Source organism: Typopeltis vanoorti, chromosome 18, assembly GCF_054136105.1.
Source record: "Typopeltis vanoorti isolate ZY-2024b chromosome 18, IOZ_Tvanoo_1.0, whole genome shotgun sequence".
Taxonomy (NCBI): domain Eukaryota; kingdom Metazoa; phylum Arthropoda; class Arachnida; order Uropygi; family Thelyphonidae; genus Typopeltis; species Typopeltis vanoorti.
Window position 1 is genome coordinate 38,148,818 of NC_143566.1, and position 16,681 is coordinate 38,165,498.

Here is a 16,681-nt window from a genome sequence, read left to right on the forward strand (position 1 = left end):
AGGACAAAGATGGGGAACATAATCATTGATAAGAAAAAGATAAATGGAAGATGGGTGGAGTACTTATTAGAGCTCTATGATGATGATGGTAACATGAGAGATGATTCACAGCACTTTAAGTTAAATATAGCAACAGATACTACTCTACTGACAAGAAAGGAGATACAACACATAATTAAGGATCTTCCTAATAATAAATCCCCTGGGTGCAATAATATCCCAGCTGAACTGTTGAAAGTGTTGACTAGCTAACAACTATTTAGTGAAATCCATCCAGAACATCTATAAAACAATAGAATTACCTGAAGTTTTTACATCTATCTGCATATCAATTCCAAAGAAAAATAATGCACAAAATTGCAAGGATTACAGAACTGTGAGCCTAATATCCCATTCATCTAAAACTATTTTAACCATTGTTAACAAAGAAATTGAAAGAGCCTTAATTGGTGAATTGAGTAAACAACAGAAGGGCTTCAAAAGAAGAAAGGTATCATTAATGTTATCCTGGAACTAAAAATACTAATAGAAAGATCACTTGAAAGAAATAGGAATATATACATATGCTTCATAGACTTTCAGAAGGCCTTCGACCAGGTAAAACATAATAAACTGTTCAATACATTAAATAAATTAGACATAGAAGATCATGTACTTAAGATTATAAAAATGATTTACAACAAACAGAAAATGCAGCTGTTTAACTCTGAGACTTCTGAAGTGAATATAAAAAGAGAAGATAGACAAGGTCCTTTCACCAAATTTATTTAATATCTATAGTGAGAAAGTGATGAAAAAGACTGAAAAAAAAAAAAAAAAATAGGAATTAGTATTAATGGTTAATAAATACAACAATCTGAGATATGCTGATGATACCATTCTAATAGCAAACAGAAACAAATTAACCATATTACTGCAGCTACTAATCGAAGAAGGTAAAGAGTTTGGATTCGATATAAATGCAAAAAATACCAAATTTATGAAAATCTCAAAAGAAAACAATTTTGAGCCACAAATATTCATAAACAACATGAAAATTGAACACACAACAGAATACAAATATTTACTTCAAAAGTTCTGTGGGTATCGAGACAAAGAAAAGAATGATAAGAAAAGAATGATTAGTGTGGCCAATTTTCACATATGGAAGTGATACCTGGATATTCAAGAAGAGAGTAAGACAACAGATAATGGCCTTTGAAATGTAGTACTATAGGAGAGCTCTGAAAATCTTATGGACAGAACATGTGACAAATCAAATACAGATGTCCTACAGAGAATGAGAACATAGAGATCGTTATTGCAGGAAATGATCCAGAGAAAGATGAGATTGGCAGGACATGTACTGAGAGGTTCAACAGGACAGAGGATACTAACAGTTTTGGAAGGAGAAATTATGGGTAGAGGATCAAGAGGTAAAAAACGTAGGACATAGCTTATAAGATCATGGACAGGATCACATGGCTATGTAGAAACAAAAAGGAAAGCCACCAACTGGAAGAACACGGTGCTGCACCCTCTCACTGAGGAAGCTACATGAAGAAGAATACTGTTAATCTTTTATGCAGTACAATTTGTGGACCTTAAGTCTTATGAAGATTTTCCCATCATGCTTTTAATAAAAATATCTGGAACTACTTACTAAATAATCATCATAAGTAGCATTAAGCGTCTTCCTTATCCACTGAAATGCATCTTCTACATTCCACTTTACAATTTTTCTACTTTCTGGTGAAGTATTTCTAGAAATAAAAAACAGCAAACAAACAAATAAAGACTACATGTTGAAGATGAGATCTGGAAACAGATTTCCATTAAGTCATGAACGGTCAACTTCATTTTCAAATATAAACATATATATTTAATCATTAAGACAAGTAGAAGTTGTGGAAATGGATTACTTCAGACAAAGTATGATAGTCACCTGTACACAGGGCTCCAGAAATACAACTTATACGTACTAGCCAGAAAAAAGTTTACTCGCACAAGATACTGGTCTACTTTATATAAACATTGTTTTAGGTGATATTAAAAATAATAATAAAGGTGGGGGGGATGTTATTTGACAAAGCCAAGAACAAATTCTTTAATTCACACTATACATTACACGTTATTATGCAGAAATAGGCTTTCTTTTAAGTTGGATTTAAAATGGATGCCATAACACAGATCATCACAACTCAGTTTGTGTTTTCTTTTGTTTATTGTTCATAATGAAAGGTGAGTTTATATAAATTATCTATGAACAATAATTTAACAAGGAAGACAAATAATAAAATGTGCACAAATTCACATGGAGAGAAGAGGCATGAAATAAGAAAAGTCTCATTGACTATGTTATTATTGATAGTGATGTTTTCTCGCTGGTACAGGACACCAGAGTGTACTGAGGATTTGAAATTGGAAGCGATCACTATTTAGTCTTGAGCAGGATAAAATTGAATTTCATATTGAAAAGAATGACATGTAAGAAAGTTCTAAAGCAAATAAAAGTTGAGAAGCTCTCAGATGTGAACTGTAGACAAAGATTATTGGGGAAAAAAATGAAAGAGTTTGCGAACAAGAACCAAACCTTGGAAATTCAGTGGCAAACTTTGAAGAAAACCCTGATTGATTCAGCTAGAGAGGCATGTGGTGAGGTTGTCTGCAAGGATAGAAAAATCAGAACTGCATGGTAGACACAGGAAGTTAAAGAGACAGAGAAGGAAAAGAAGAAAGCATATCAAAAGTTCCTGGCAAATAAGTCAGCTTGTGCTCTTAGAGAATACAGAGACAAATGTAAGAAAGCGAAACACTGTGTAAAACTAGCTGAAAAAAAGTCATGGGAGGACTTTGGCAAGAACAAAGAAAATAAATATCAAGAAGGTGGTAAGATATTCTGGAGATTGTTGAAGAAGCTTAGAAATGGAGGAAAGAGTGCTATAAAAGGAGTTAGAGATGATAAAGGTGAAGGTGACATGAAAATGGGAGAAAAAGATATCCATTAAGTATGGAGTAATTACTTCGAAAAATTGCTAAATGAAACCAGCAGTGACAGCACAGTGATAAAAAACTGACCAGGCATCCAGTCAGGTCAGTGTTTTTTTATCACTGTGCTATCACTGCTTGTTTCATTTAGCAATTTTTCGAAGTAATTACTCCATACTTTTTCTACTCCATACTTGAAGTAGAAAAAGCCATCAAAGGCTTAAAATGTGGAAAGGCAGCAGGAGTAGATAATATTCGATCAGAAATGCTATAGTATGGTGGTATAAAAGTCTTACAGTGGCTGCACTGCATAGTTCAGAAGGCCTTAACAGAGGTTCGAATTCCTGATGATTGGAGTAGAGCTCTCATAGTACCCATATATAAAAAGGGAAATAAAATCGAATGTGAGAATTACAGAGGTATTTTCCTACTGAGTGTTCTAGGCAAGATTTATGCCAGTATAATTGAGAAACGGTTGAAAAGAATTGTGAAAAAAAGCTTGGTGAAGAACAAGCTGGATTCAGGCCAAATAGAGTGTCAGGATCAGATCTTCACTTTACAACAAATAGTTGAGAAAGCATGGGAATATAACAATGATTTGTATTTAAGTTTTGTCGATCTGGAAAAGGCATACGGCATGGTGCCAAGAGAGAAGCTATTCAATACACTACAGTTATATGGTGTCAATCTGGCATTATATCAAGCAATACATAGTCTTTATTTGAGTTGCAAGTCAGCAGTTAGAATTGAAGTACAGGAAGATGGTTTAATGTTAAATCTGGTGTGAGACAAGGATGTACATTATCCCCTTAGTTATTCATTATCTATATGGATCACATTATGAAGGAAAGTGGTATATTAAACATGATATCACAATTGGATATGTTAATATCAGCTCTTTGCTTTATGCAGACGATGTTATACTTCTAAATAAATCCGCTACAAGTTTGCAAGATTCCCTGACTAAATTGAATAACTGTTATAATAGATATAGCAATAAAAAGACAAAGACAATGAAAATAGGTAGAATCATTGAAAATGTCAACTGTGTTTTGAATGGGGAACCTGTGGAACAAGTAAAACATTTCAGCTACTTAGGCATGATTTTTAGTGAAGATGGTAAATTAAATATGGAAATAGACAACAGAAACAACAAAGCTGGTATGGCAGGAAGTCAAGAGAATAAATTCATATGGAATAAGAGAGAAATTAGTCAGAACGCAAAATTAGCTGTATACAGAGACTGTTCAAACCACTTTTAACTTATGGATCTAAGAGCTCGGTCAGAAGTAAAACACTTCACCAAAGACTAGAGACTGCAGATATGAGAGTCCTGAAAAAGATTAGAGGCATGAACAGATGGCATCAATGGCAATATCATATTAAAAATGAGGATATTAGGAAAGAACTTGACATTGTTAGCATCCAGGAATGCATTACCAGAGATAATCTCAGGTGGTATGGTACTTGAACATAATGGGCAAGGAAAGATTAGCCAAACAAGTGTTCTCTGCTAGGTTGGCAGGAAAACGACCCAGAGAAAGACCAAGATATAGGTGGATTGATACGGTACAAAGTGCCTTAGACGATAGAAATATAAGATCTGATAATGTTGGAGTCTTGACAAGTAACAGACTGATTTGGAGGAAGTTAGTAATGATGTAAATTTTTCATGTAGTATTATCATATCCTGTACACCTGTTGAGGGTACATGTCAGGAATTTGATGATGATGATGACAAATAATAAAATTGAAAAAAATAAGAATGTAGGTAGCAGTCAATGTGGATGCAGACTCACTTTTCACAATGCACTCAAGTCACATGATTTAGTCTGACCTGTCTTCGCAAGATTTTTTTTTTAAAATAACAATACTAAAAAGAATCTATGTATTGCAAACTTTCATACATTTAGTTACACTAAGCTAATTCATGTTGGGAGCTGTGAAACTAAGCTTAGGACAATACTATATTACAATTGCAATCCTACTTAGGGATAAAGAGGTTTGAAGAATAAGATATATAGATGCACTGTAGTATTTAATTTGATTGTGCCAATTTTAATTTTTATGTTTATACTTATCAATTTATTTTGTTGATGAAATTGTAACCTAATTACAATTATTATTTTTCTTTTTTTTAAAAAAAAAAAAAGAATAGAGAATATAGTTCAATATAGAATATATTCAACAATATATTCAAATATAGTTGTACAATAGGTGTCCTCCCGCGATGAGTCTTCAGACTCCTTGGAGGTGTCACGAATAATAATAATAATAATAAAAGTAGATATTTGTGAAGTCTTTCATACAGAAAGAAAAATTTTTAAAAGTTATCAATTGGTATGCTATGGCAATGATAGCAGAATAACTGTTGGAGATGGGTAAGTTATAGCAGGTTCAGTTTTCAATTGCTATGTTAAAATGAACAGGCTTTCATGTAGAAAGACAAATAAAGTTGTAAATCTTAAAGAAGATAAAAGGAGGGAAGAACGTGAAAGATGACTGTCTTACATTATGACTTTTAGAGAAAAACCAGCAATTAAAATTGCAGTTGTTTTGGCAATTCTTTAAAAGAGAAGGCGGTAGTGTTCAAATTAAGGATATCGGATCCGGAAGTTTATTTCCAACTCTCTGGAAATAAAACTTCTCTATTGAATTCATTAGTAGCCACCTATGATCAAATAACTTGACAGTGTATGGGATGTTTTAAGGGGAAAAAAAAAGGGTAAATTATGCAAAAAAAAAAAAAAATACAATAAATAAATAAATAAATAAATAAATATATATATATATATATATATATATATATCTACCATATATATAAAAATGATAAGCCTTTTTGTGCAACGTGTTTCTGTCACATTTTTTCAAGTTATTTGAAACGCTTTGAAATTCAGGGGAGAACCGGCCTACCAGTCTGGAACTCCGGGGGGGGACCTCCCTTTCGAGTCTTCGAAATTCAAGTCATCAGAATTCAAGGAGAACCGGCCTACCAGTTCGGAATGCAGGGATTTGGGCACAATAGGTGCCGGGGGTGGACCTTCCCACCCATTTCGAGTCATCAGAATTTAAGATCAAGGAGAACTGGCCTACCATTCTGGAACATGGAAGGGGGCAGAGCCCCCAGTGTATATATAAAATACACAGTCATCCCTTGACTTACATTGGGGTTACGTTCCATCTGGCATGACGTAAATCAACAGAGTTACAGGAGTTAAGGACTTAACTGTAACAAATATGCTGTCATTTTAATTTTTAAACCTTATAAAAATGTACGGTTCCCGTTACTGTTTTATAGTAGTAGTAGTAACAGTATAGTAACGCAAAGTGCATTGTGTGTTACAGTCACTATAAAGCATGAGAATAATGACCCAAATCTTCCTCCACAATCACATCTTCATTACCATCCCTATGTGAAGGACTAGGCTTCGGCACTTCTGGTGTAACCTTTTGTCCAAATGTCCAAAAATAAGAAAATTAACTTCTACCAAACTGCCTATAGAGTACGTCATTCGACGACAGATCAATTATTCAACTTCTCATCATCATCATCAAATTCCTGCCATGTACCCTCAAGGGGTATACAGGATATGATAGTACTACATGAAAAATTTACATTATTACTAACTTCCTATCTACACTTTTCCTCCAAATCAGTCTGTTACTTGTCAAGACTCCAACATTACCAGATCTTATATTTCTATCGTCTAAGGTACTTTGTACCGGATCAATCCACCTATATCTTAGTCTTCCTCTGGGTCATTTTCCTGCCAAGTTGGCAGGAAATACTTGTTTTGCTAATCGATCCTCGCCCATTCTGTTTAAGTGACCATGCCACCACCTGAGATTAGCTCTGCTAATGCATTCCTGGATGATGACAACGTCAAGATCTTTCTTAATATCCTCTTTTTAATATGATATTGCCACTGATGCCATCTGTTCATGCCTCGAATCTTTCTCAGGACTCTCATATCTGTGGTCTCTAGTCTTTGGTCAAGTGTTTAACTTCTGATCCAGCTCTCAGATCCATAAGTTAAAATTGGTTTGAACACTGTCTTGTATACAGCTAATTTAGTGTTCTGACAAATTTCTCTCTTATTCCATATGAATTTATTCAATTGACTTCCTACCATACCAGCTTTGTTGATTCTGTTGTCTATTTCCATATTGAATTTACCTTATTATTATTATTATTATTATTATTTGACACCTCCAGGGAGTCCAAAGACTGATCGAGGGAGAGTGTGCCAACAGCATCAAACGATTGGCCCCCTTTCAACTACTAACCGTGCTCAAACTTACTTAACTGAGCCATTAGTAGCAGAGGCTCTACCAATCGACCAACCTTTGCCGGCATCTTCACTAAAAATCATGCCTAAGTAGCTGAAATGTTTTACTTGTTCCACAGGTTCTCCATTCACAACGTTTTCAATGATTCTGCCTATTTTCATTGTCTTTGTCTTTTTAATGCTAACCATCATACCATATCTATTACAACAGTTATTCAATTTAGTCAGAGAATCTTGCAGACTTGTAGCGGATTTATTTAGAAGTATAACATCATCCGCATAAAGCAAAGAGCTGACATTAACATCTCCAATTTTGATATCATGTTTAATACCACTTTCCTTCATAATGTGATCCATATATAGGTAATGAATAACAGAGGGGATAATGTACATCCTTGTCTCACAAAAGATTTAACATTAAACCATCTTACTCTACTACCTTCAATTCTAACTGCTGACTTACAACTCAAATAAAGACTAAGTATTGCTTGATATAATGCCTTATTGACACCATATAACTGTAGTGTATTGAATAGCTTCTCTCTTGGCACCTTGTCATATGCCTTTTCCAAATCGACAAAACTTAAATACAGATCTTTGTTATATTCCCATGCTTTCTCGACTATTTGTCGTAAAGTGAAGATCTGATCCTAACAGCTTCTATTTGGCCTGAATCCAGCTTGTTCTTCACCAAGCGTTTCTTCCACAATTCTTCTCGACCGTTTCTCAAGTATACTTGCCAGGAACATCAGTGGGAAAATACCTCTGTAATTCTCACATTCAGTTTTATTTCCCTTTTTATATATAGGTACTATACAAGCTCTACTCCAATCATTGGGAATTCGTCCCTCTGTGCAGGCATTCTGAACTATGCAGTGCAGCCACTGTAAGACTTTTATACCACCATACTTCAGCATTTCTAGTCGAATATCATCTACTCCTGCTACCTTTCCACATTTTAAGCCTTTGATGGGATTTTCTGCTTCAAGTATGGATATGTATTCCTGACTGCATGTCTGGTCAGTGTTTTTTTTTTACCACAGTGCTGTCATCACTGCTTGTTTCATTTAGCAGTTTTTCAAAGTAATTACTCCATACTTCAAGCATATCTTTTTCTTCCGTTTTCATGTCACCTTTATCATCTCTAACTCCTTTTACAGCGCTCTTTCCTCCATTCCTAAGCTTCTTCAACAACCTCCAGAATATTTTGCCACCTTCTTGATATTTATTTTCTATATTCTTGCCAATGCCCTCCCATGACTTTTGTTTAGCTAGTTTTACACAGTGTTTAGCATTCTTGCATTTGTCTCTGTATTCTCTAAGAGCACAAGCTGACTTATTTGCCAGGAACTTTTGATATGCTTTCTTCTTTTCCTTCACTGCCTCTTTAACTTCCTGTGTCCACCATGGAGTTGTAAGTTTTCTATCCTTGCAGACAACTTCACCACATGCCTCTCTAGCTGAATCAATCAATGTTTTCTTCAAAGCTTGCCACTGAATCTTCAAGGTTTGATTCCTGTTCTCAAACTCTTTCATTTTTCCTTCAATAATCTTTGTGTATTTTAGTCTACAGTTCACATCTGAGAGCTGCTCAACTTTTATTCGCTTTAAAACTTTCTTATATGTTATTCTTTTCAATATGAAATTCAATTTTATCCTGCTCAAGACTAAATAGTGATCACTACCAATTTCATATCCTCTGTACACTGTGTCCAGCACTAGGAGAAAACATCACTATCAACAATAACATAGCCAATGAGACTTTTCTTATTCCTTGCCTCTTCTCTCCATGTGAATTTGTGCACATGTTTATGTTGGAACATGGTGTTAGTAATAACCAGTCAATGTCCTGAGCAGAAATCCAACAGATATTTTCCATTATTATTAGCTTTGCTCTTTTCTCCAAATTTTCCCAAAATATTTTTGTATGTCTCACAATCATATCCTACTCTGCTATTTAGATCCCCAACAAGGACCAAGTTTTCCTTTTTCATTGTGTCAGTTGCTTTTTCTAAAGCATCAAAAAATTCCTCCACTTCTACCTTAGTAGAACCTTCTGTGGGACCATAGGCACAAATAAGTCTCATTGTCCAGTTCCCCATTCTCATATTTGCCCACATTACTCTACTTGACACTGCCTGCTATTCAAGAAGATTAGCCTCGTATTTTGTGTTGAATACTATGGCTACTCCTCCTTTTCCTTGATTGTCATTGCCTGAATATAACATTTTGATTTATTGCTCAGAAAGATCTCAACAGTTTTTGTCTTTTTTGTTTCAGTCACCCCTATTATGTCGATCTGGTACTTATCTAATTCCTCAGCTAGCTCCATTTCTTTGCCATCCAGGCTTCTTATGTTGATAGTAGCGATCTTTAACTCTGGTGATGTTGAGTTGGGGTGTGTTTTCAGATTTGCTCCGGTAGCTGACTTTTCACTGTTTGCCTTGGTTCCCTGGTGAAAACAACAGGGGCCTTGTTTAACCGGGCAATGCCCCAGCTGGCATGAAATTTTGTCATGTTGTACCATCATTTTATAATTTGGTTTAAGCCAAAAAGAATTACAATTTGGTCGGCTAAATGCCAAATTGCCAGCCCATCCTCGTTCGTTCAGTATCCAGGTAGATACCCAACAGGGTGCATCACGAGAAGGTGAGGATTGGATATTAATTCAGAAGCCCTGGTCGGTTTTCTGCATTCCTTTAAAGGTGATGTGGAGGTCTCTTCTCAGTTATACAGCTTTGACCCTTCTGCCAAACAATAATAGACTCATTTCAGGAAAAACCAATAAAAAAGACAACTGCCATATTCTCTGATATGACTTCTGCTTTTGATTGTGTTTGGATCAAAAAAATAATACAAACAGTACATGATATCGGAATTAGAGGAAATGCTTTAATCTGGATCGTTGATTTCATGAGAGGAAGAAAGATCAAGGTTAGAATCAATGCCGCAATATCTAGAGAGCAGAGATCCTGGGCTGGTGTTCCCCAGGGATAAGTACTCAGTCCCTTACTATTCCTTTTATATGTCGATAACGTTCATCCTTAGTTTACAGAAGACACAAAAGTAGCTTGCTACGCAAATGATATAGCCATCTGGCACACTAGTGATAAACTTAAAAAATCGGAAGAGATTCTAAACAAATCCATGAAAGGATTAGAAAAATGATCAGATGAATTTTAACTCAAAATCAACCCAGATAAAGCAAAACTAAGCATCTTTAGTACAGACAGGAAAAATAGACATTCGTACAATCTCAAAGTCATGATCAACAACAGGCTAATTGAAAAAAAGTCGCAAATCCAAAATACCTTGGCTTACGCTTGATCAGGAATTACGTTTTGCTCAACACATCTCTGACACTTCCAACAGGGCTCTCAAAAAACTAAATATATTGAAAAGGCTTTGCAGCACAAACTGAAAAATAGAGGTTCTTTTCTCACATAAGGAAAAAACCTCTATTTTCCAGTCCTTTACCTTCAAATACCTCCATAAATCTAAACCTTACCAAATCCTATACAAAAAAAAAAATAAAATAAAATAAAGAAATGCTCAAAGAAAAGCCTAAATACTATCGATCTTCTTTCATCCTCCAAACAAGTTATTTGTTATATAGATGGATTGTCAGACACCAATATGATTAATGGAGGTGCTGTCTCCTTCTACTCCTGAAAGGTGAAAAACTTTCAATAAAAGTTGGATCTAGGAGAATTGCTTCCAATTTTACCAGCGAACTCTATGCAATAAATAAAGCAAAAAAAAGAATAGAAGCGAAAAAGAATAAGCACTCGAAGCTTATTTAAAATTATCATCTCAACAATCAGAGAGAATTATAATTTACAGCGACTCAAGATCAGCTATGGAGGCAATCAAAAATGGCAATATCAAGCTTACAGAAGACATCCATAAACTCTTAAACCAACTAAAGTGTTTGGGAAAAAGTTGAATTTTACAACGGATTCCTGCTCATGTAGACATTGATTACAATGAGGCAGTTGATAAATTAGTAAAAGAGGCCAGAGAGCTCAACCAAGAAACTGACATGATAACTCTTGCCGATGCTAATGCACTAGCAAAATCTAAACTAATTCCATTAAAATCAATTCCTATAGGTTCTAGACATGCAACAAGTACGCTTGATATTTGATCGTGGCCCAGGGTTTTCCCTTTTCTGAGTTTTTTTTTTAGCTTCTTCAACCTCTTCTTTTAAAATTCAAGGTTCCTTATGAAAGTCTCTGGTGTTATGTTTGTTGTATGAGACTGAATTAGGGACTAAAACATAAGACTGAAAGATGTCCGTTGGATCAGTAAGAATACAATTGTTGTATTCTTACTGATCCAAACACTTTAGTCTAAATATTCTAAATAAAATAAAATAAATTCTAAATACAGATACTCAAACACTTTAGTCTAAATATTCTAAATAAAATAAAATAAATTCTAAATACAGATACTCAAACACTTTAGTCTAAATATTCTAAATAAAATAAAATAAATTCTAAATACAGATACTCAAACACTTTAGTCTAAATATTCAACATCCTCATTTTGTTAAATACGTTTTTAGTTTGATTTTGGTTTGATGATCTGCAATTTCTCTGCATATGTTGTTGATAAAGTTATTTGTATCTTTAATGCAAAGTTTTGCATTTTTGATGAGCTTGGATAACTCAGTATAGATCTGCCTATCATCTTCCATTGAAAGTCCTTTTGGCTTTATTTCTCTTCTTTTCTTTACTTGTTTCAGAGTTTCATTTGATACCCAGGGTGTGTTTATTCTGGATTTTTTGGGCAACAGTGACTTTGCAGTTTCCAGCAATATTATTTTGGTTTTATTCCAAAGTTCTTCTGGGATCGTTTCATCAGTGTAATTTCCTAGTTCTAAAATTTATTCACTTTAATGCTATATGTCTCAGTAATGCCTGTGAAGTTTAATCTGGGTGGATATGTTATTTGTTTTCAAATGTATTTTCATATCAGCAATGAGGAGTTGGTGATCAGAGTCACAATCAGCTCCAGGAAATGCTTTAACATTTTTCATCATAGACCTCCATTCTTTGTTAATAAGGATGTAATCAATTTGGTTCCTTGTCCAGGAGACCTCTAGATGTGTAGTCTCCATTTTTGTTGCTCAAAGAAGGTGTTAGTAACCATAAGTTCTCTTTCCATACAAAAGGCAATCAATCTTTCAACTCTATCATTTTAGGTGTCCATATGAGATCCCAGGAATGTCTTGTTGTGGCCTTCCATTCTTTTTCCAACTTTTGCATTGAAATCACCCTTAATGATCAAAATGTCTCTTTTCAGTAGTGCATCTATGGTTAAATTCAGATCCCCATAGAAGAGGCTAATGGTATCTTAGTCTGCAGTACTTGTAGGGACGTAAATTTGTAAGTGTGATTGGCATTGGATTACAGTCAATCCTTAAGGAAATTATCCTATCATTGATAGGGTTGTAGCTCAATAATGATTTGCAATTTTGATTCACAATTATTACTACTCTGTTTCTGCTTATAGAATCATGTCCAGCAAGGTACTGCCTAGCTGTGACGTAAAGTGGCCCTTTTTTCCAATGTTTTTCTGCAATTCCTAATATACTGATGTTTAGTTTTTTCATTTCATTTTGCACTATGTCCAGTTTGTCTGTATGTAGTAATCCTTGTACATCCCAAATACCGATACATGTAATTTTCCTTAATTGGTGCTTTTTTGGTTACAGTTGGATAATGGCTGAGACAGGTATCAGTTTTTTCAAAACCTATGACTTTTTCAATGTCATAGGTTTGCAGCGGGTGTTGAGATTGGGAGTACATGTTCCTTTCCCCTGTGTGCCCGGAGATACTACCTTGGTTTATCAAGCTGGTAGCTGCCTCACTCTTATTATCATTCTTTGTTGGGGCTATGGTTGTTATGGGAAGATAATAGAGTAGTTTCTCCTTGCCTTCTCTACCACAGAGCTGTTGCTAATAACACTGATTCAGCAATGCCAAATAGCTGTCTGGACATGAGTCCCTTGATGATATTGCACATCTTCAGCCTCATGCCAGTACTGGAAAGTGCCAAATGTACATTACAGAACTCTTAATGTATACTTTTAATTTATCACTGATGACAGGCACGTTTCCATTGGATTTTAAGAAGGCTATACTAGTACTAATTTATAAAATGAGAAATAAATGTGACTTACAAAAATTATAGACCGATCTCATTTCTCAGTTTTTTCGAAAATATTAGAAAAACTAGTAAAAAATAGGCTAATGAAATTTTTGGATAAAAATAACCTCTTTTTAAAGAATCAGTTTGGGCTTAGACAAAAGCTTAGTACTGAACATGCTTTGCTGAACTTTACAAACATAGTTTATACCTTAACAGACGATAATAAACTAACACTAGCAGTTTATTTTGGATTGACACAAAGCTTTTGACAGCGCATCACATAAAATTTTAATATATATATATTAAAATATTTATGGACTGGATTGATAGGCACAGCCGAGGCAGTGAGTGTGTCAGAATTTGAAAATGTAGCATTGGATGTCTGCTTTTTGCAGATGATCTAGTTCTGCTTAGCTCTTCCACAGATGACCTCCAGCAGACCCTGGATAGGTTTGTAGCTGTTTGTGCAGATGCCGGAATGAAGATCAGTGTGGCCAAAACTGAAATATTTGTGGTCTCAAGACAACCATCTCAGTGCACTCTAAATGTAAGTGGAGTCCCAATGAGACAGGTGGAGAAGTTTAAATACCTTGGGTCCATATTCACGAATGATGGAAAATGGGACGTAGAGCTAGATACTCGAATTGGCTTAGCAAGCTCAATATTGCGGGAGCTTGGCCGTTCGGTAGTACTGAAGCGGGAGTTAAGCCAGAAGGCAAAGCTGGCTGTCTTCAATACAGTCTATGTCCCCATTCCTCACCTATGGTCATGAGAATTGGGTAATGACCGAAAGAATGCGGACACAAATCCAAGCAGCTGAAATGAGGTTTCTTCGAGGGGTTGCAGGGCTGACAAAACTCGACAGAGTCAGAAGCTCTGCAATTCGGGAAACCCTCAATACTCAACTGCTGCTTCTCCGTGTTGAGAGATCACAGTTACGCTGGTATGGGCACCTGGTCAGAATGCCACCAGAGAGGCTCCCTCAGCAGGCCCTCTTTGCCAAGCTAGAGGGTGGGAGGCCACGTTGAAGGCCAAGAACTCGCTGGATAGATTATATCCAAAACCTTGGGTGGACACGTTTGGGAATCCCACCAGAACACCTGAGCTTGGTGGCAGAGGATCATGACCATTGGAAGGTCCTCTTGCAGCTGTTGCCCCCACAACCCAATTAGGAAGAGTGGGCCTTGAAGATGTATGTATGTATGTATATGTATATAAACTGGTAACAATAAGAAGATGAGGTAATGCACTTACTTGGTTTAAAATTACTTAAATGTTAGATCTCAAAGGATAAAAATACATATCTACAGCAGTTTCAAAACATTAGATTGTGGTGTACCATAAGGACCTGTCCTAGGAACAATTTTATTTAGTATTTATATCAATGAGTTCTGCAATCTAAAACTAAATAGTAAAATAAATGTTTCTGTGGACAATCCTCATTTTCTCTGTGGATGCAGCCAAACCGATGAAAACCATTGTGAACACTGATTTTTTAACTCACAAAATGCAACATGCAAAATTAAACTCTCCATACCATTATTCCTACATGACTAGAATTGTAGAACAAATCTCATCTCATCTTCCTTATACCCTCTTTTACCTTGCGGTGTCGAGGGTCCATTGTAGAACAAATTCAAATTGCAAATGTGCAGAAAAAAGAAAAAAAAACGCCTTGTCTTCTGAATAAGTCAAAAGGCTTTTTATGTCCTGTTCTACAGATGAAATTGATCTTTCCATCTTAATCTTGGACGTCCCTTGTCTCTTCTTCCTGTAGGTTTATATTCTAGTGCCAGTTTAGGAATCCTATTGTTATTCATTCTTTCTATTGTAGCCAAGTTTGCTGGTATTCTTCTATTTCATGTATGATGTTTTTTTTTGTATCTAATCGTTCTCTTATTTCTGTGTTTTTCTTTTTATCTAATCTAGTGAGAGTTCTACGAGGGGTCATAGAAATTTCATCCACGCTGCTTCCAATCTTTATCTGTTTCTTTGTTTTAGAATCCAAGTTTCACTTCCAAATTTGAGAGATGTTTTAGAGGTCATATTATGTAATCTTAATTAAGTTTCTTTAGTCATGTGTTTTCCAAAATTTTTTTTAATTATGCCATTCGTTCTATTGTAAATTTGTAGTCTTGCTTCCAATTGTGAATCAGTATTGTATTGTGGGATTATATTTCCTAAGTATTTGAATTCAGTAACTAGTTCTATTATTTTATTGTTAAGCATAATTTTGACTTTTTGAATGGTTTTCCACACATTGCCATAGCTTTTGTTTTTGTTTCTGAGATTTTCATTTTAAATGTTTTTGCTATTTCATTTAGATGATTAGTTGCAATTTGGAGTTTATCTTCTGAATTTGAAATTGGTACTTGATCATCTGCATAAAGTATTGTATTTAACTGTATATTATTTGTCAGTTTAATTCCATCTTCGACAGTTGTTATTCATTCTTTTAGGATTCTGTTTATATAAATGTTGAATAGAATTGGGGATAAGCCACAGTCTTGTCTTACTCCTTTATATTTATAATTATAGGTTCTGATAAGGTTCAATCTGCAAATTTTTGTTTCTCTGTATAGACTTTTTATTGCTTTATTTAATTGAGGAGGTATTTTATCATCTTGTCATATTTTCCAGAGTAGATTTCTGTTCAAGTTATATGCTTTTTCGTAGTCAATAAAAAGAAGGAAAGATTAATTTTTTTTTTTTTTTTTCCCCTATGATCTGCTGAATTGTGAAAGAGGCATCTGTGCATCCTCTCCCTTTTCTAAAACCACACTGTTCTTCTTCTAAATAATTTTCTGTATATTTAATTAGTCTGTTCCTTAAGATATTTGCATATAGTCTAGATGCTTCTATTAAGAAAGTAAAAACTTTGTAATTTCCATATTTGTCCTTGGGACCTTTTTTGTGAATATTTATTACTACTCCATTTTCCCATTCTTTTGGGATCTTTTGATATTTCCAGATATTACTGAATAGTTCAAGTAGATTTTCTTTTAAGCCTATTGTCTGCATATTTAAAGAGCTCAACACATATTCCATCCAGACCTGGGCTTTTTCTATTTCTTGATTTTTTAAATTCTTTTTGTAATTCTTCCATTAATATTTCTTCTGTACTTTCCTGTATACTGATATAATTAAGACCAAAAAAAAAAAAAAAAAAAAGAGAAGGGAAGGGAAGGGATCTCAAATTCTGGAAGATTAGGCCACAATCTTCTCTGGAGTACCAGAAGACAAATGGGCTTCATCTGGCATTGCAATTT

General features: G+C 34.8%; 1 protein-coding gene across 3 annotated transcripts in view; it reads right to left on the reverse strand.

The window, feature by feature from the left end:
* Positions 1-16,681, reverse strand: part of Pcif1 (Phosphorylated CTD-interacting factor 1) — a 300,185-nt gene that overhangs the window by 168,736 nt on the left and 114,768 nt on the right. For all 3 annotated transcript variants that reach the window (XM_090408077.1, XM_090408079.1, XM_090408078.1), the window contains exon 8: positions 1,643-1,742. In XM_090408077.1, coding sequence (XP_090264203.1) covers positions 1,643-1,742 — 100 coding nt within the window. The remainder of the gene's footprint in view (positions 1-1,642; positions 1,743-16,681) is intronic.